We start from the raw sequence: 21313 nt of genomic DNA on the forward strand, positions 1-21313 counted from the left end.
GATTTTCTTTTAAAATTAAAGGTCAAAAGTAGATACACTTTTCAAGCCTTACAAGAACTTTTATGACCGTGATTTTAGATTTTATACTTTTCTCTGGTTTCGGGCAGCTCTTCAGTTTTCAGATGGTGGTGGTTTCAATGGAGCATACAAAACCCGTGCCCATACTCCCAGCTGTCTTGAGGACTGAGGCAGGAGGATGTCTGGAGTCTGTGCAACACAGGATCTCATGTAAACAAACAAGCAAACATGTTTGGAGAGGTTCCCAGCACCTTGAGGAGCCTGATGTTTCAGGATGCATACTCTGGGATTGCATACTCCTGTTGGTTCATATGCCATATGGGTGATGTGTGTCCTCCAGCGTCACATCTGAAAGTGTCTGATGGCCACCCTCTCCTCACTGGTGACACCGATATTACTATGGTTTTGCTAGCGAGGTTGTCACACTTGCTGAGCCCTGGCCCAAAGGAGCAGACCCTCTGACAGAAATTGTTCCTTGGGGCTTGTGTCCATCCAAACAGCTTCTAAAGATAACGTGACTTCTCACATAACTAACTACAAGAACAGGGCATGCCTGGACATATGTTTTATATTCCTGTCCACCTGGTAGTTCTACATCTTAGATGACTAACAAGGCAGTAATTAATCTGTACGACAAATGATAACATGCAGCTTCTTTTCTCTGCTCTCTTCCACTCAAAAAGTGAGGCCTCATTGCTTTGGGGAAGGTCCAAGGCCCTCCCTACTATATCTAGGCTGAGCAAGGTATCCATCCAAAGAGATTGAGTTCCCAAAAGCCAGTACAAGCAGTAGGGATAAATCCTGGTGCCACTGCTATTGGCCCTGCAGTCTGCCCCAGCCATACAACCGTCACCCACATTTAGAGGGACTAGTTTGGACCTATGCTGTTTCCTTCCTGGTCCAGCTGGAGTTGCTGAGCTCCCATTAGCTCAGGTAGACTGTTTCAGTGAGTGAACCCATCCATGGTCCTGACCTCTTTGCTTATATTCTTACTCCTCCCACTGTTCAACTGAACTTTGGGAGTTTTAGTCCAGTCCTCCGAAGCAGGTCTCTGCCTCTGTTTCCATTAGTTGCTGGATGAAGGTTCTATGGTGAAATTTAAGATAATCATCAGTCTGATTATAGGGCACCCTATAAGCCAGGTCTGTTCAGGTATCCTGTCCTCTATTGCTTAGGGTCTTAGCTGGGATCATCCTTATAGATCCCTAGGAATTTCTCTCATGCCAAGTTTCTTGAGGAGTGGAGGGTGGGGTGGGGTGAGGGGTACGTGGAGGAAATGGGAGGAGGGGAGTGGGAATAAGGATTGGTATGTAAAATGAGAAAAAGATACTTTGTTTTCTTGTTTTAGGTTTTGTTTTGTTTTGTCAAGTGAGGCTTCTCCTTCAGGAAGAGGAGCCAGAGCTGACCACAGTGGTGGAAGGGGTAAGACCACACTCGCAGGGATGGTTAGACTGCCTCTGGCCGCTCCTGACCCCTCACCCTGCCTCTACCCGTCTTCTGCTCACAGCATCTCCTGATAGCAGGGCTCTGATGTGATGACATCTATCTTTGCTATCTATCTTTCATGCTGAGAAGTGGGCGTTCTGAGAGAGCATTTGAGTCCATTGCCTTTACCTCTAACAATATCACAACATCCCCAGTGCCTAGAACTGTGCCTGTTTTACCTGGTCCCCTCACTGGGTATTTACTGAACATGAAGGGAGAAACAGTCACTTATTGAGTTAAATTTCTAGGCGGATGAAATTAAATTAAAACTTGCCACGTCAAAGGCTGGATAAGCTGCCCATAGCGAGACAGAGCTATGCTAACAATGACTGGACAGTACTACCTCAGAGTGAGAACCCTGTACAGGGTTCTATTCCTCCCCCAACACCATCCTGAGGCTTCTTTTTCAGTGTACACCTTATGCTCTGTGTCATCTCCACAAGCTGAAGTATTTGTGTCATGAAGGGCTGGCTCGAAATATCTGGGTCTTCTGTACCTTACTTCTTAATCACAAGGGCACTAAAACATGATATGACATACCTTAATAAACCTCCACAGGTCCGCAAATAGTGACAACGGAAGGGAAACAGTATGTGGCGGACACTATACAAAGCATTTAAACATCTCATGACCAAGTGCTATGGATGTTATTATTCTACAGAAAGGAAAACTGTACCGGCAAGTTTAAGTGACCGACAGTCATACACTAGAAAAGTCTTCCCAATTCTTCTACACCCCACATCAATGTTACATTTAACCCTTTAAGAAAGGAAAGCTCCAAACAGAAACATCTCACAGGGTGAAATGATTAGGAAAAGAGCCAGGACTGTTTGTTTGTTTTGGACAGGGTTTCTCTATGTAACAGCCCTGGCCGTCCTAGAACTCATTCTGTAGAGCAGGCTGGCCTCGAACTCACAGAGATTTGCCTGCCTCTGCCTCCCGAGTGCTGGGATTAAAGGCGTGCGCCATCACCGCACGGCTGTTTAGAACTTTTATATATTCTCAAGAAAAGGCAATAGGCTATTACCTCTCAAGTTCTACAATCTTTTTTTTTTTTTTTTTTGTTTTTGTTTTTGTTTTTGTTTTTCGAGACAGGGTTTCTCTGTAGCTTTGGAGCCTGTCCTGGAACTAGCTCTTGTAGACCAGGCTGGTCTCGAACTCACAGAGATCCGCCTGCCTCTGCCTCCCGAGTGCTGGGATTAAAGGCGTGCGCCACCACCGCCCGGCTAAGTTCTACAATCTTAATATAGAAATATATTTGGCTATGAGATTTACTAAAGAAAAAAAAAGACTCACACGCAAGTTCTAGGTAGAACTGTAACAATTCTTTTTACAAACAATGTAGCTGAAAGACACACAGAAGGAAAAGAAGCGGGTTTGTACTTGGTGAAAATGCAATGAGGTCTCCAGCAGTTCTTCAGCACATCTACGCATTCTGGGGTTTTTTGGTTTTTTGTTTTTCTTTTTTGTTATTGTTTTTTCGAGACAGGGTTTCTCTGTAGCTTTGGAGCCTGTCCTGGAACTAGCTCTTGTAGACCATGCTGGCCTCGAACTCACAGAGATCCGCCTGCCTCTGCTTCCCGAGTGCTGGGATTAAAGGCGTGCGCCACCACCGCCCGGCTTTTTTTTTTTTTTAATCTTCACCTGTCTTCATTCCTTAGTTGCTCTTTACAAATTTGTCAGTTATGAGCACAGATTTTTACCTGTCTGAGTGAGTGCCAGGAAGAGCAAAAGTCCAAATTTTTATCTTGATATTCCAGTTTTAATCTTTTCAAAAGAATGTTGTTTAGAACAAATTACCTAACAAACTATGTAAGGGCAATGGCAAAACAAAAAACCAAGCAGCAATATGTCATCACAGTAATAGGCAGTTACTCAGTATACGGGAAATGTGTTTAGGGATGGTTTCTAGGATGTACTTGCTCTGGAGGTCTCAATAATGAATGGACCTAGAGCAGCATTACCAAACTCAGAGGAGTACAGAAGAGGTGCACACTCACCATCCTGCTATTCGTAAAGGCCGCAAAGCAAAAGAAAGTATCATCCAATAGTATATGCGCGTCCTACGTAACTTCTACAAGCTACCAATGGCGTCTACCAATGTGTCGGTTCTCCAGAATCGTTACCTTTAACCCCACCCTTCCTTTGCTGGTAGGTAGGTAACGGCACTGAACTGAATTGTTCGAGGCCACTGACCCATATACGGGGCAAGTGAGTTTAGTTCAGCAGCAATGTACCACAGTGTGAAGACCCCAGTCCCCCAGAAGAGAAGGATGCACAAGATATAGAACCATAGACCTTCAGACACACACATACTGCAGTCTCAGAGAGACATGCATCTCACTGCACAAGGGAGAAGTCTTTAAGATTATTGTAGTTAACAATATAATGAATACATATAGCATATATAGAGTGTGTCTTTTGTGTAATTTATTTGCCATAGTTTCTATTAAATTTTCATAGATCTATAACTTTCAGAAATGAGAAAAAAAATAAAACAAAAAAAACCCCTTTCACCATGTTTCTGTTTCCTCAAAGTTAAGAAAATCTATTTATTCGAGGAAAGGTCTCAATACCCCCAAACCCACAGATATCAGATCCAGCCCCAAGTGCCAGAATGTCTGGGTTTTGTCCTGTGGTAGTGATAATTTAGAATAATCATGATGGAGTCTTTATCCAGTGATCTCAACCTAGTTTCAGCAAACCACAGGAAGCGTCATTACACTCTCCCAGTTCTCTCCTCTGGTAGAGTAGAAACTTGACTATTTTCTCCATTTAATGCCCCAAGCCACTGCATTCGCTGAAGATCGGGATATCGCTGACAACCTATGGAGTCTCAGGCCAAGGAAACTGAAACTGGACTGGTTTCCTATTGCATCTGGGAGGCTCACTGTGCCGCGAGTCAAGGTTGTTTATCTGTGTGCAGTTTCCAATCTCCGGTGGGAGGTGTTAACACTGATTGTAAGCTACACCCAGATCTGTACCGAGGTTACATAATTCGTCAGTTTCAGAGAGTTGTTTGATGTTGTTCTCTCCACTGCTGAGTGTATGGAGTCTAAGCAGGTTTTTTATGTCCTTTCCTACAGTCATTACATGATTAAAATGCAGGGAAGGGGAGGGTCTAGCCGATACGTCACCGAAGGCATTTCTCTCGGTTTATTAGCCATAAATCAAGTATCCGCCACCTCATCAAGTAAACTGGTCGTGAATTTTCTAGTAAATCTGCATCATAAGATTTATTAGATAGCCCAGCTCTGCTAGGCTGCGGGGGGTGTGGGGGGGGAAGGGTAGACGGATGAACGGATGGAGGTATTACAATTTGATACCATATGAAAACTTTGTTAGCTAAGATGGCTCCTTGACGGGCAGTAGCAGGACAGGTATAGATCTCTTGGATTCTCCTCCCAGCATTTGTTAAGCTCCCCAAATACCTTGGCTTTTTTCCAAGTCTCCAGTGCTGGACTTGGCCACTTGGTGCCCTGGTTGGCCAGCCCTGGTGTCTTTTTCTCCATCTCTGTCATTTTTCCCTTTGGTTTTCAGTTTCTTTTTCTTTACTTTCTCTCCACTAAACCTCTAGAGGCTCCTGCCTCCTTTTCTCTTTCCTGGAGGATGGTACTTTGGGATGTTTCTCAGAATGTGTTGTCTCGAAGAAGTAATCAGGCTGGAATCTCATCCATGTGTTCCATCTCGGATATTGCTGGCAACTCCTTTCGAATGGTGCCAGTCAATCAGTGATTCATCAGAATTCTTAGGGGAACAACAATTCTTAGGTGAACAACAGTTCAGAGCTTCAAAATTCCCTCATGGCAAGGAGGGGAGAGTATTCACTCCAGCCTGTGCCCCAGTGGGTGCCTCCTCTCCCAGAGTTGCAGAGTGAGGTGAGCACCCCTTGATGCCCAGCAGTGGGGTGCCAGACCAGGTGGCAGACCCTCAGAGGGATCCCTGAGGAAGACATACTGGACCCAGGGAGGCTTCTGCTGGAGCAAATCAAAAAGACTTTTAAGTACTTTAGAACTCGAGGACTGGTGAGATGGTTCAGTGGGTGGAGTCACTCACGACCCCTGGGAGCTGGCAAGCTTGGTGGGAAGAGAACTGTCTCCTAACGGTGGTCCTCTGAACTCCATGTCTGTGTACTCGCTACCCTCTCCACTAATAAATAAACAAGCAAAAGGATGGGAGAGAAAAGGATTTCAAGGCATTGCTGTCAGTCAAGAATAATAAACACCAAAGCGAGGGTCCATGAGAAAGTGTGGAGATGAAGAAATGGCGCCCGCAAGCCCATACGGAATAGCACTATTAGGAGGTGTGGCTTTGTCGGAGAAAGTGCATCACTAGGGGGTGGGCGTTGAGGTCTGACAAGTCAGGCCTGGATTGTACATCACTGTCACGTCCTGCTATCTGTGGGTCCAGATGGAAAGCTCTCAGCTACCTCTCCAGCACCATGTCTGCCTTCATGCCTCTACGCTTCCCACCATAATGATAAATAAACAAACCGACAAGGCCCTGGGTTCGAGTCCCAGCATCACATAAACTGGTGATGGCATACACTTGTATCCCAGCAGCTGTGATGTGGAAGCAGGAGGATCTTGTTTTTTTTTGTTGTTGTTGTTGTTTTTTTTGTTTTTGTTTTTTTGTTTTTTTGTTTTTTTTCAGGAGGATCTTGTTATCCTCAGCTCTGCAGAGTTTATTAAGACCAGCATCAACTACGTGAGGACCTGCCTCAATAAAAATAAAAATAAAACGTTCAGGGGGCTGAAGAGACGGTTCAGAAGTAAACCGCTGCTGTCCTGCTCTCCAGAGAACCAGAGTTCGGTCCCTAGCACCCACATCAGGCAGTTTCCAACCATCTGTAACCGCAGATTCAAGGGATCCAATATCTCTACATCCTTGGCCTCAGCAAGGACACGCACCCACATGGAGACACAAACACACCTACACATAATTAAAAAATAATAAAAATAAACCTTAAAAATAGTCCAAGTGTGGTAGCTCACGCCAGTAATCCCAGTACTGGAGAAGCTGAGGCTTCTCCGCAAATTCAAAGTTCAAGGTCGGACCTGGGGGTGGTAGTGGATAAAACCACAACAAAAAACAAAACCCCTTTACTTTTACAAAACTATAGCCCAATGATAGCACATGCTAGGGCTCTTCCCATGGCCTTGGGAAGGTATGAGGCCGGTGAGTCTGCCTGGTGTTTATGTTTCTTTAATATTGTGATATATCCTCCAGGATAGACACTAGAAACCCTCATAGGAGACAGGGAGAAGGCATGGTTTTTACTCAAGTTGACCTTGCCTGCTTTTACAGGTTGTTCTTTTACCAACCACACTACCTCACCTCTCTGAGGGTCTAAGCTAGTTTACAGACCTTCACAGACACTAACTTCTGTATAAACAGATGGGCCAGAGCATAGACAGTGCCGTAGGGGCTAGTGATCAGCAGCATTCTGAAGGCTGGGTAGGTGACTTCCAGAAAGGCTTGTGTGAATAATCTTCATCCTACGGGAGGTATTAAGGGGAGACCACACGCCTTGATGTCTGGAACGCTTGGTTATAAACATTCTCTTGCCAACGCAGATCATGTTGGTCTTCTGATCTGAGGCTAGCAATCCCCCCTGCTTTGAGATAAAAACCCTCCTGGAGGACAGCAGCCTGAAGGCGCCTGGTGAGCCCTGACCTATTTCTCCAACTTTCTCTCTCACCGCTTTCCTGTCCCCACTACCACACGCCTGACCAATCTATCTTCTTACTCTTGAACAAGACGGAGCCACAGGTTAGGGCTTATGCACTTGTGATTCTGTCAGCCCAAACTTGCTTTTCAGCCATTCTCGCTGCTGGCTTCTCCGGGTCATAGCTCCAAATTGCCTTCTTAGAGCAAGCCATAGGACCATATCTGGGGGGGAAATTGCCCTGTATCTTCTAACATACATGCTTTATTATATTTTCATTTCTTTCCTCATAAACTTCCACATTATCTTAGCCCTCAGCCCCAAACAGCAAAAGTTCCTGGGAGGTGGAAGCAGAAAGACTCCATGTCTGAGACCAATGCAGGCTGCTCGGTGAAGACCATGTTTCAAAACCAAAATGAAGTAAATAAAAAAGTAAAGTAAAATGAACAGCCCACGAGAACGGAGGCCTTGTGTTTGGCCACAGTTTCATTCCCTGGTTCTGGAGCAGCGGTGCAGAGTAGTCAGAGCTCAATCAATAAAAAGTAACAGAAAAGCCTGTGCCTGATTCAGTTCTAAAGAGCGCCCTAGAACAATAGGTTTGATCCGAGCTGTTTGAGATCCCTGGTAGCAATTTCCAAGAGTTGTTTTTCCTACTCTTCCATTTTACACCAGAAGGAGTGTTCCAGCAATTCTACCAGCAGGAGACCACACCGAGTGCAGAAGAGCCAAGGTCAAGGTCCACAGAGGGCAACCACATCGATTACCAAGTGGGAGGTGCATGCTCCTCTAAAGGTATCTGCTTCTGCATTCCTATAGGGCGGAAAGGCTGAATCACCAAGACACACAATATTGAAATTCAGTCAGTCCGTCCACAGCCAGCCCTGGTGATGCAGCACGACTAAAATCCCAGTACTAGAGAGGCACAGGCAGGCAGATCTCTATGAGTTCAAGGCCAGTATGGTCTACATAGTTCCAAGACAGCCAGAACGACATAGTGAGACCCTATCTTTAGGAAAGTTTTTAAAAATAAATATATCAATTCAGTCATAATCAGAATTCAGAAAACATGAGATTCAATAAAAGAACATATTTGTGATATAATTATTTTAAACATTCAGTATTAAAACCTACCTCCTAAAGCCCCACTGTGATCTAGACTTTTCTTTTTAAAGCCATTACAGGCAATCATAACGGGAACAACAATGGAGAACAGCCAACGCCAAGGGGAAACAGGGCGCAAGTTACCTAGAAAGATAGAGGCAGAACAATGAGCTCTAAATTACCTGAAGAATTATAAACACAGAAAGCAGTGTGACATCTGCACAAATTAGTTTTCTAAAAAGCTTACTAATTAAATCTTTAAGAAAATTTTATACAATAGACGCTGATCTTTCCATCTCTCATTATATTCAGTCACTCTCTAAAAACAAACAAAACGCACAAATGAAAATCAAAACAAAAGGCAAATGAGACAAAAGAATGTCAACATGAAACAAAAGGTCCACAAGAATACCATGGAATTCATTTTGTTAGCCAGCAACTCCTGGGGTGTGGAGGACAGAACCAGCAAAACTCCACTGGAGAAAACTGGTTTTCCCTTTGCTAGCTGGTACCAAAGTGCTAGCAGATTCTTAGCTAGTGATGGGATCCTGTGTTCACCCCCTCTTCTCGGAGCTGGGACAATGGGTGGCTTGACTCTTGCATGGGTTACTATTAATGTTAAGCTCTAATAAAGTGAGTTCTGGATTAAAATACTATTCTAAGTAGAGAAAGAGATGAAGTCGCCCAAGGAAAATATTCACGTTCAGACTTGAATACTGTCAGAGGAACAATCTTCCCACTATGCTATGTTCCAGTGTTGAAAATCATTTACAGCTGCTTATGATAATATAGCACACATGAGCATTTGGAGATATGGAATTAATTACTGGTTCCTTAATCTTTTAAAAAAGGAGTCATATATTAAATTTCAGACAGGTTTATCAGCATCTAATTATTTCTCTCCTTCAAAGAGACTATCTCAAAAATTAATATTATGACAGGCAACAAATCTGATTCAACAGTTAGAAGTCGATTTACCCAACAACTGAAAAACCCAAAGCTGTTTTGTTTGGCTAACGCTGTATCATTAAATCTTTTGAGTTAATATTAAAAGTTATAAGATTTGATATAAAAGTTCTGATTCTTCATTTTGTGCAAGCTACATACTCTGGCCTACACGGCAGAATTAACTGAAGGCCAAGAAACAGTGGTCACACAGGCCATGAATTCCCACCATGCCTGATCACCTTCTGATAGGCACTATGGCTGAGGGACTTTTATCCTAAGGAAAAACATAGAACTGTTGCTTACCGTCAAATTTCTGGCAAAATATGAGGAAAGGGCTAAGTGTACAGGCTGGGGCCTGTAAACCCAGAACTTAGGAGGCAGACACAGGAGATTCAGAAATTCAAGGCCAGGTCTTCATAATGAGTTCCAGGCCAGCCAGGGCTATGTCGAATGAAGCCCCATCTCAAAAGTCAAATAAGAAATGCCAAAACCAGGAAATAGGAACGTAAAAAACCAAGAGGGCCAACTGATCAACAAAACATAGGAAAAAATCTTATCACAGGAAGTGAAGATATAGCTTCATTCATTTGCATCAGGGGTTTGGCCCTAGTGAAGAATCCAGTTTAGAATCGTAGCTTGTTTTACTTTCTTTCTTTCTTTTAAGTATTTTATCTACATTGGTGTTTTGACATGGGTATCAAGTCCCCTGGGATTGAAATTACAGACAGATGTGAGCTGTCATGTGGGTGCTGGGAATTGAACCCTGGTCCTCTGGAAGAGCAGTCAGTGATCTCAACTGCTGCGCCATCTCTCCAGCCCCTAGCTTCTTCTACTCATTTATATAAGAATGTAGAATGTTCTTGTTCCCTTCCCCTCCAGGCCTGCTCCACTGTGCATCTTTATGAATGAACAGCTCCACTGTGCATCTTTATGAATGAACAGCTCCACTGTGCATCTTTATGAATGAACAGTCTCTCTCTGCAACAGGACCGTGTCCTGAACTGGCAATTACTTAAGACACTACCACTTTTTTCTTTTCTTTTTCGAGACAGGGTTTCTCTGTAGCTTTGGAGTCTGTCCTGGACCTAGCTCTTGTAGACCAGGCTGGTCTCGAACTCACAGAGATCCGTCTGCCTCTGCTTCCCGAGTGCTCGGATTAAAGTGTGCGCCACTGCCACCAGGTGACACAACCACTTCTATGGGCTCACATTCTCACCCTCCTTTCCAGTGGTTCCTGAGCTGTGAACTGACCAGGATCCTGGTTCTATAGGAATAAATAGAAAGTTTGTGGGCTGGAGAACTGGCTCAATGGTTAAGAGCTATTGTTCTTATGGAGGACCCAGGTTTGGCTCTCAGTCTATCTGTAACTCAAGTTCCAGGGGATCCGATGCTCTTTTCTGAGCCCCTTGGGCATCAGGCAAGCATATGGTGCATGTATATAACACGCAGGCAAACACTCGTATAAATAAATAAATAAGCCTTAAGATAACTAAGCCCCTTTTAAAAGTAAGTTTGTACAGGTGTGTTTTAAGCCAGCTTCAAAACTTAAAAACAAGTTTTGTCTGTGTGGGTCAGGCATTATAGTGCATGCTTTTAAACCCAGCATCTGGGAGGCAGAGGCAGGTGGATCTCTTTAAGGTTCAGACTTGCCTAGTCTAAATAGAGAGTCTTTCTCAAAAAAAAAAAAAAGTTCTTGTTTATTTGTGCTGTGGAGTGTGTGTGTGTGTGTGTGTGTGTGTGTGTGTGTGTGTGTGTGTGTATAAGATAGTTGGCCCAAAAGCTCCTGGGACTTTTCCTCTGGCTCCCACCTCCTGGGAACCCTGGAATTACACGGAATTACAGATGGATACTGCTGTGCCGAGCCTCATGTGGGTTCTGGGGATTTGAACTCAGGTCCTCAGGCTTGCACGGCCAGTGCTTTACCCAGTCATTCCCTCAGTGCCTGTTTTGAAACTGTAGGGCTGCCCCGAATAATTCCAGAACAATAGAGATGGGGTAGAAGTTGAGTTTGAGGTCAACCAAGGCCAAGACCTGGGGCCTTGTCTCAACAACAAAACAAAACAAAAAACACAAAAAAGGGGGCTGGAGAGACAGCTCAGTGATTAAGGCTGCTCACTGACTGATCATCCAGAGGACCCAGGTTCAATTCCCAGCACCCACATGGCAGCTTACAACTGTCTGTAACTCCAGTTACAGGGGATCTAACACCCTCATACAGACACATATGCCGGCAAAACACCAACGCACATAAAATAAAAATAAATCATCTTTAAAAGCTATGAGATTAAAAAGAAAACATCATAGTACCAAGATATGTGATCTAAATGTATGAATGCCAAAATAAAATACATTATCTTATATAATTAATTATACGCTAAGGAAAAAAAGTTCTGAAAGGTCAAAGCTAAAGAACCATGTGTAAAGTCAAACACAGTGGTTTACCCCTGTAATTCTGGCACTCAGGAGGCTGAGACAAGAGAGTGATTGAGGTTCCACACCAACGGGGGCTACAAAGCAAGATTCACCTTTATAAAACCAAAGACACACCAATGATCCAAAGCAAAAACAAGGTGCTTCATTTCTGCCAAGTAAGGTATACTGAGGCTCAAACTTGGACAAGCACCGTGACAGCCCCAGTTGCAGCACTAGAAGTCTATTCTTTCGAATTGACAAATTCTTCAAATCTCCAAATGTAAATATCCTGCTGTCTTCACTCTTTATTTACACAGGAGTATGAAACTGCTATATCACTAATTAGCCATATTTACTAATCTAACGAAGATAAAAAAGCATCACCAAAAGTTTTTCCACAAAACTACATTTTACGTCTTTTTTTTCACTAGGGTAAACAAAATAATAACTAGATGCATGCATTTTGAGATAAGTACAAATAATATTATCACAACGGAGATCATGAAAGGTTGTAAAATACTCAAGTCATTACCACGTCGCTGTAGCAAAGTGGATTCAGGTTGTGGTGGCACACAAATTCATTCTTAACCATTTGCAGGAGGTACTGCTTGGGTTTTGAAGTGGTACCTTTAAATTCCACCCATAAACTTCTAGAAAAACTTAGTACGCGTCTACTTACCATAATAGGTGCTAGCGGTCATTGACATAATCCAGAATGCTAGGGAGATGCAAATGATCAGGCTCAATATTACGATATTAGTAATCATCTTTATATATTTTTTGCATGTACTGTCGTCAAGATCTGTCATGGAAAATAAAGCTACGGGTACCTGGGGACAGAAATAAAAAAGATAGCATTTCAGATGAACAAAGTCATTTAACTTTCTTGCAACAATACTCCTTTAGAGGCAAAAGGAAATGCCAACATCTTCCACCAACCGAATGACAGAGTATAATCGTCAATCCAAAACTTCTAGACACTGCGGCTCGTCCGGGCTAGGTTAACGCCTCCCTGGGAAAAAGCGCTCGGGGAACCGGGGACCAGCGGGGCGGCTGACCGCTCGCACCCGGAAGCCCGGCAGCCAATGGGCGGCTCGCCCCGCCGAGCTCCGCCCCCCGCCCGCGGCGGCTCCGCCTCCACGGTCCGCCGCTTCTGCAACCGAGTCTGGACCCGCAGCAGCTCGGGCGAGCGCCTGAGTCGGTGCAGTGCTTGCTGCCTTGGGGTCCGGTTCCAGCCGGCCGGGGCCAAGACCCTGCAGCTCCAGCCTCACCGTGACATGCTCCGTGCGCGCAGGCGCAGCAACCCGGCTCCGTTCACGTGACCCTTTAAGGCGGAAGTCGGGCTAGAGTCCCTCTAGTGTCTTGGGCACTTTAGGGCCGCGTTTGTAATGTTCCTCGGTGATAGACAGGACAACTAGATCTTAGGATTTGTGGACGTCCTAGACCGAAAAAAAAAATGTCATCAGCAAGTGTGGCGTGGGGTACAGAAACCCCATTGATGGAATAACGGGATGCGAGTGAATTTATGAAGAGCTCATACCGGGTAATACGTTGTCATGTGAAAGACCAAGGAATTTATCTCGTAGGAGCAGAATTACTTAGAGCAGTTTAAAACAACAGCTTGGCCCATAGCTTGGGCCAGTCAACTCGTGACGGGATATGGAAATACAAGCATGGCTCCTGCTGGTGAGCTTTCGCGTAGTAATTGTTCTAACACATTGTGGATGTGTCTGGCTGTCCCGATACGCTGCATCAAGTATGCGTATCCTATCCTACCAATTCATTTACACGGCAGAGCATCCTATTCATGAGCAACCTGAGTCTCGTGGCCGGTTGCACCTTTTATAGAGAGGAACTAATTGCTTCAGCCTCTTGTGGTTCTGGGGATTCGAACTCGGGCCCGCTCAAGTGCTTTACCCACAGTGTCATCTCCCCAGCCCCGGTTTCTAAACAAAGATCTCGTTCGATGTGGTGGCCCGGGCTTGTGATCCCAGAACATGGGAGGCTGAAGAGGATTGTGAGTTATTTTGTCTGAGTGAAATAGTAGCTAGATGGCAATCGTATGGTTCTGAGGTGTTTCCAGTTCGTTATTGACAGTGGCAGAGAGGTGACAGGACTGTTTAGGTGTGGTACACAATGGTGACATTACCCAGTCATTCTTTGAAAGCGCACATTTCCACTGCCGGAGGGCATTTTTTTTTCTTTTTAAAATCATGCTATTTTAAATTCCAGAATATACAACATACTGTTTTTCGTTTGGTAGAACACAAATAGTGGCTTCTACCAAAATTCATTACATACCCTCTGTTACCTGTTCTGCAAAGGTAAAATACTTGTATTACTCCACCATGCTACCCGACTGCCATTTGTATTGCTAGACTACTGAGTTATAAGTTACTAACAACAGGGACATTTTTTAATTAATTTTTTTTGCATTGCTTAGAAAAGTTATAAACTGGACTTGTTTTTATTTTTCCTTCATCAGTCTACAGGATGACATTTTTTGGTCACTTGTTGTTCTAAAAGAAAACAGTGGCCTCACTGTCATTTTTGAGTCGTCTAACGACATTAAAGCCTGTGTCAAGTCAGTTCTTTTGCTTGCTTTTTTTGCACTGGAGTGTCAACCCCAGGCTTCATGCTTGCTAGGTAACTGCTCGACAGTTACAATATAAAGCGCTGTATCCCCAGGCTAAAGTCAGTATGGATGCCAGGGATGTTATTTCTCAGTATAGGTCTAGCTAAAATTACACCTGAAATCATGGTGCTAGTGAAATGTGCTTTCAAATGAGTATTTCTCCCCCACCCCACCCCAACATCCAATTAAGGGTGTTTCCCACACAACGGAGGCAAAGTAGGGAGGATCTCAGTTCCCTCAAGCAAGTTTCCTGCCTGACCAGCTTTTTAAAATAATACTCCCATCCATGACTCAGACTCTGGAGTTGCTGACACCCATCAACGTTCAGGGACTTCACAAATAAGTGCAGAGCACATGAGTAGACGATTGGACTGACAGCAAAGAGATATGTATGCAGAAATCCTGGCACTGTGCAGCAGCTGACTGTGGGCCTGTATCAACCTGTCTTTCTGTGCATTCAAGATTTCTTCATCAGAAGGCCTTCTCTCCCCTTTGTGTTCAAGCACAAACCATGTTAAAGTGTCATGTACATGGTGTTACTGTTATGCCCAGATTGCAGAGTCCCCGCAAAAATCACCAAGGAGACCGAGTCCTGTATGTAAAAGCAAAGAATCTTTATTCAAGTTTGAACTCGGACTCTCTGTGTGCTGGTGTGATCTGAGAGTCCTGAGTTCAGTTGGGGTGTTTTTATCATAGCAGAGATTGGGGTGAGGGATTTCCAAGGTTCAGGACCCCTGATAGGATGACATTTGTCTAGGGGTGTTCTAGTGAGTGTGCTGGGCTAAGGGACATCAGGTGATCCTATCTACAATGGTTGGAACAGTTGATGCTTTTCCCTCGGAAGGTCCATTCCTGGGTGGGGACTTGGTGGTCTCTGTTGTGCCTGTCATGGCTGGGCCCTACAGTTCAGGGTCTCTGTGTAGTAAAAGAATCCGGGAAGAGCTGGCACACGGAAATAGCTCTTCAAATGAATACTCCCCTCCCCCATTTCGGAAAAAGTACCTGCATTTTGTCTTTTCGTGGTTTGTGTTAAACCAAGCAAACTTCTCTCCTCTCTGACCCTGCCCTTTTCCTGATAGGCAATAAAACAAACTATCCTTTCTTGAGACTGAATTTGGGGAAATTGTCTTAGTCACAGTTCTCTTGCTGTGGAGAGACACCATCACCACAGCAACCCTTATTTGTTATCTTATCTATCTATCATCTACCTATCATCTATTGTTTGTTTTTTTTTTTTTTTGGTTTTTCAAGACAGGGTTTCCCTGTAGTTTCTAGAGCCTGTCCTGGAGCTAGCTCTTGTAGACCAGGCTGGCCTCGAACTCAGAGATCCGCCTGCCTCTGCCTCCCGAGTGCTGGGATTAAAGGCGTGCGCCACCACCGCCCGGCCCTATCATCTATTTTTAAAGCATTTAACTGGCGGCTTGCCTCCAGTTTCAGAGGGCTAGTCTGTTAGCACTACAGTGGGGAGCATGATGGCACAAATGGGAGACATGGTGCTGGAGAGGTAGCTGGGAGCTACGCATTGATCTGCAGGCTGGCAGGCAGAGATACTGGGCTGGGCTGGCTTTTGAAACTTCAAAGCGCACCCCCAGCAAAACCTCTTCCAACAAAACTACCTACCTCCTAGACTTTCCAAACAGTTTATCAACTGGGCATTAAGTATGCAAATATATGAGCCTATGGGGGGGGAATTTTTATTCAAATCACCCTAATGTAGGGGGAAAAAAGATCCTTAGCAGGTATTGTGTAGCTGGAATTGCAGCAACATGAAGGCTAAGGAAGAAAATGGGGGAGTTCAGTTTGAAACTACTTCTGTTTGGATTGCTTGTTGAGGCTATTTCTCAAAACATACTGAAAGTATTCTTAATATGTTTAGAATTTATTTTTTATTTTAGGTATAGGAGTATTTTGCCTGCATGTATGTATGTGCATCATGTGCATGTGTGGTGCATGTGGGGGTCAGAAGAGAGTGTTGGATTCCCTGTATCTGGATTTATGCACTATTGTGATATAGCATGTGGCTTCTGGGAACTGCACTTGGGTCTTCTACAAGAGCAGCAAGTATTTTTAACTGCTAAACCATCACTCCAGCCCTTCTCTTATGTATTAATTCTAAGTGTTTTAAGATTTTAAGATTTATGGACGATGGTAGTGCATGCCTTTAATTCCAGCACTTGGGAGGCAGAGGCAGGTAGGATCTCTGTGAGTTCAATACCAACCTGGTCTGCAGAGCAAGATTCAGGACAGGCTCCAAGGCTACACAGATAAACCCTGTCTTGAAAAATAAAACAACAACAGAAAACAAAAAAAAAAATCTCAGGAAAATTTTAAGATTTATTTTTATTTATGTGTATGTATGTTTGTCTCTGTATATGTGTGAGTGTATATGCATATGTGTTTAGGCACCCTCAGAGGTCAGAAGATGGCATTGGATTCCCTGTATCTTTAGTTGAGAGCTGTACCATGTGAATGCTGGGACTTGGACACTGGTTCTCTGCAAAGTGTCCCTTTTTTTGAAAAGATAGGGTCTACTATATGACCTTGGCTGGCCTAGAACTATGGAGTCCAAGCTTGCCTTGAATTCATATTCACCTTCTCTGTCTCTCAAGTGTTGGAATTAAAGGTTTGTACCAAGTCTAGCCATCATCTAACCCCTGAGCTTTCTCTCTAACCCTAATTAAAAGTTTTTACAGACTTTACCAATCTAAAAATGTCAACAAGAAACAGAGGCAGAGACCTTGCCCAGCCTATATATAGTAGGGAGGGCCTTGGACCTTCCTCAAAGCAATGTGCCTTACCCTCTCTGAGGATTGGATGGGGTGGGAGGGTATGTGGAAGGAATGGGAGGAGGAGAGAGAGGGGGAACTTGGATTGGTATGTATAATGAAAAAAGATAGTTTATTCTAAAAGACTAAAAATACAATAATAAAAGTTTAAAAATGTCAACAAAATTTTTGCCTGTTTACTTTAAAACCTATTTTTCTCGATCGAAGAATGGATAAGGAAAATGTGGTACATTTACACAATAGAGTACTACACAGCAGAAAAAAAACCCCAAAACGACAGCTTTAATTTTGCAGGAAAATGGGTGGAGCTAGAAAACATTATTTTGAGTGAGGTAACCCAGACACACGAAGACAATTATCACATGTACTCACTCATAGGTGGTTTTTAAACATAAAGTAAAGAAAGCCAGCCTACAAACCACAATCCCAGAGAACTAGACAACAATGCAGACACTAAGAGAGATTTATATAGATCTAATCTACATGGGAATTAGAAAGTAAAAAAAGACAAGAACTCCCAAGAGTAAATTGGGAACATGAGGACCTTGGGGGAGGGTTGAAGGGGGAGGAGAGAGGTAGGGAGGAGAGCAAAAAAAAAACCTATTTTCAAGCAGCAGAATTTCTTTAAATGTTTTTTTTTTGTGTGTGCATGTGAGTTTGAATATATGTAAATGTGTGATGTATGTGCAGGAACTCTCAGAGGTCAGAAAAGGATATTGCATCTCTTGGAACTGGGTTAGTAGGCACCCAATTGTGAGCTATTATACGGGTGCTGGGAACTAAGCTCAGGTCTTCTGCAAGAGCAGTAAGGGCTCTCAGCTACTGAGGAAAACTCTGCAGCCTCCCAAGCAACAGAATCTCTAGTTAAGCTTCCTCCTCAAGCCTGCCCACACACCTTCAATTAAATTTAAAGGTGAGAAATTTGGAATCCACATGTCAGTAGCAAAGGGCATTATTAAATGCTCTGTGAAGTTAAGAAATTGAATGGTTATTCAAATTGTCCTGACGGTTACATTTTTCCACAGGAAGTATGACATTTGGGCTTCACAACCATAGAACATACCGAAAGGTCATTGTTGCCTTAAGCTTCACAATATAAAGGACTATGTAAGTTTTCATAGCTGGTATTTTTGTAGGACAAACATAACAATTACAAAAGTCATCCTCAGAGTGAAACGCACTGATTGCTGGGAAATAACAATGGATATCAAGTTATCACCACCAGTCATCACCATCATCATCACCATCATTTGAGACAGGGTCTCACTATGTAGACCTGCTTACTCTTTAACGCTCCATGTGACCCGACTGGGAGATCCACCAGCCACTGCCTCCCGCAGGCTGCGATTAAAGGCGCTACCGTTCCATCTAAGTACAATTCCTTGAATATGAGTCATGAAAGTGACCTAGATTTTCTGAAAACTGCTAATATTTGTGTCTCTAACACATATAGGACCTTTAAGAACCAAAAGTCAACAGCAAAATTAACCCCACCATTATGCCTTAAAGGCACATGGATTGAAGGCAACACAGAAACACAGGAAGAGTAAGTTACACATGGATGCATGCATACATACATATATAAAGCAGGACTTCAGGAGAAAAGCACTATCACCTCGTCATGTTTAGGGGAGGGAAGAGGGACAGGGAGAGAGGAGGAGGAACGGGGAGAAGAGAGGAAGAGACAGGCACACTGAGCTCTAACTTGGAAGGTGGTAGCAAGGAGATCTGGTAGTGGCAGGCCCTCAGTGGGAAAGCCTTGGTCTTACAGGTAGGAGGCCTCTGTTCAGGCTGCAGGACTGCCAAAACAAGCAAAACCCCAAAAGCCAAGTGACTACTATCTGAGAAAGGACCTCTGTAAAAGTTTGGGAGTTAAGAAGAGGCTAAAGCAGGAAGTCTAACAGGATGAAGAGGAGTCAATAAAGGTGATTTAGAAGGTTTGCTGCAGAATCTGGTAAACTGAAAGCTTATCTCAGATGCATATATCATTTAGTGACATGAAATTTCATTATTTTTAACTTTGGGAGAACAAATTTTAAGAAGATAGGCAGCCTGAACACGAACTTGTTGAATTCCATTTCATTCCTGAGAGTGGAGAGCAGCGAGGGTGAGAAACGTGGAGAGAAATATTTTCCTACTATAGGTTTGAGACAAGGCATCTCCTTCGTTCATCCTACGTGCTAAGTATCTCTTAGCAAACGTTAAGATACTATTTCTGTAATTAAAGGACTAAAGAATACTATTAAAACAATGCTTCGATTATTGTATCTACCACTATCACTAGGTCTCTGTGCACGCCTCAAGCTATTGTCAGAGAACTATCAAGACAATAATGTATTTATTTTTGTTTCCGAGCTGGTGATCAAACTCAGAGCCTTGTACAGAGCAGGTGCCACCCAGTCGTATCCAAACCACAGGGATTTTTTTTACAGTCCTTCATGTATGTAGCTGAGAATGCATAAACATTTCAGGTGGTGTAATAATGTATATTTAGCAACAATGTGAAACGAGTTTGCCATTGAAATATCACTTATTTTTACCTGTTGTACAATTTGCTTCAATTTGCAGAGAAGGAAGCCTGTGGAATTTTTATGGTTTCAAAGTAGAGTAGGACTATTTCCAGAAATATTTACCTTCTAGAAATAATAGGGAATGACAGTAATTCCTTGGGAAAAATTTTAATATTAACAAATGCCAAATACATTTTGTGAGTACAATGTTATTGTTTAATATACACTACAAAATCCTTAACTTTATAAAGCATACAACTGTCTAAATATCAAAAGAATCCCACTCCTGATATGAAGACTAATTTCTCTATTATATCAAAATTAAAATGTACCCGTAATCTAACACTGAGAAATAACAACGTAATAAAGTCTATCTAGACACCATCAGCAAGGATCTCATAAACACCTTGAATACATTTAAAGTTTATCTTTTGCTTTTCGGAAACACATGATGTTTCCTATTTTAACAGCATACAGTGAAGGATCAAAACACAAGGGTAGAGTGAACTGGGAGGCCAAAGACGCATTCATTTTAGAACTGTGTAGACCACAGGCATTGCCCTTTCCTGTGCAAGCAGGACGGAGTAATGTTTTAGTGCGTAAACAAAGATACCTTCTTGTGTGGATACAGCTTGTAAGGAAAAAGAGGAAGAATGAATAACTTTTTAAAAGATTTTTTTTCCCCAGAAACCCATCAATAGGGTTATTTTTCCCCCAAAATATCATTTCAAATACTCCAGTACTTAGCTTTGACCTACTTACAACTGTGTTTTTCTTTCAGCAAAATGACCATTACAATGTTGTTCAGTTTTTAAAAGGGGCATAATGTCTTACAACCTAAGTAACACTGGGCTCAGATCAAACTCTATAGTGTTCTGCCCTCCTTTGATAAGTCAGTCTAAGAAGAAACCTGTTTTACTTAAAAAGAAAAGCACTTGGTTATAAAAAGGTCTAAAGTTCCTATGCTTTCTACTGAGTTTCAACTCAACAGTTCCTACCAAAGCATTTCACACCTATTTCTTTTATAGAATTTATCTTATGTTTTAAATACTGTTTTCTTTTAGGAAGTTGGCAGCAACTTAAGGGCAGACAATATTGTATTTGCCCTCTTTTCTGGTGTTGGGGTTTCAACCCTGGGCTGCAGGCACGCTAAAGGTAACCCACACCTCCCAGTCTCCTAGCCCAGTGTTCACCTTCCTATCAGGCTCCTAACCTTCAGCTGTGTTTTCTTCCCTCTTGTAGAGGCTGGTAGCCTGTAGACACACCGGATCTGTGAGATAAAACTGAGAAAAAGCTGTTGCAATCTTGATTAGTTTATTTTTGAAACAAGGTCTCAGATAGCATAGGCTGCCCTGAGTTTCCAATTCTCCTGCCCGCTCCTCCGAAGCACAGGCATTAGAGACATTTGTCCCCATGCCTCCTTGTGCCTCATTCCATTAGGTTTTATGATATAATGTCAACTAAGGATTTTAAGTTCCCTTGTATGTTTTTAAAAGCCCGACCTGGAACTTGCATTTCTCCTGCCTCCACTTCCTTCTCTCTCGCGGCTAAGATTACAGATGTGTGTTACCATGTTCAGACATAAAGCTGTTTCAAAGACAGACAGATGTATTATTAATAAATGCACGTAGGAAGCATTTGAAGCACGTCATTGGGAAAATAACATGGAGAAGATAGACAGAAAATTACAATTGCCGAGGACAGTTTATTCAACGGTGTCAAATAACAGTGAGTGAAAAAGACTGGGGAT

General features: G+C 43.1%; 1 protein-coding gene across 9 annotated transcripts in view; it reads right to left on the reverse strand.

The window, feature by feature from the left end:
* Tmem19 (transmembrane protein 19) overlaps window positions 1-13053 on the reverse strand; it is a 51368-nt gene extending 38315 nt beyond the window's left edge. For 8 of the 9 annotated variants that reach the window (XR_005283698.1, XM_038315152.1, XM_038315151.1 and 5 more), the window contains exons 1-3: window positions 12572-12897; window positions 12312-12462; window positions 8303-8416 (exon numbers count right to left, since the gene is read on the reverse strand). Coding sequence is in view for 8 of the 9 variants with exons in the window: in XM_038315152.1 (XP_038171080.1) it covers window positions 8303-8416; window positions 12312-12441 (244 nt within the window). In the remaining variant the exon portion in view is untranslated. The other variant, XM_038315153.1, reaches the window with a different exon arrangement.
* Between the last annotated feature and the right edge of the window lie 8260 nt (window positions 13054-21313).

This window comes from Arvicola amphibius, chromosome 17 (assembly GCF_903992535.2).
Source record: "Arvicola amphibius chromosome 17, mArvAmp1.2, whole genome shotgun sequence".
Classification (NCBI taxonomy): domain Eukaryota; kingdom Metazoa; phylum Chordata; class Mammalia; order Rodentia; family Cricetidae; genus Arvicola; species Arvicola amphibius.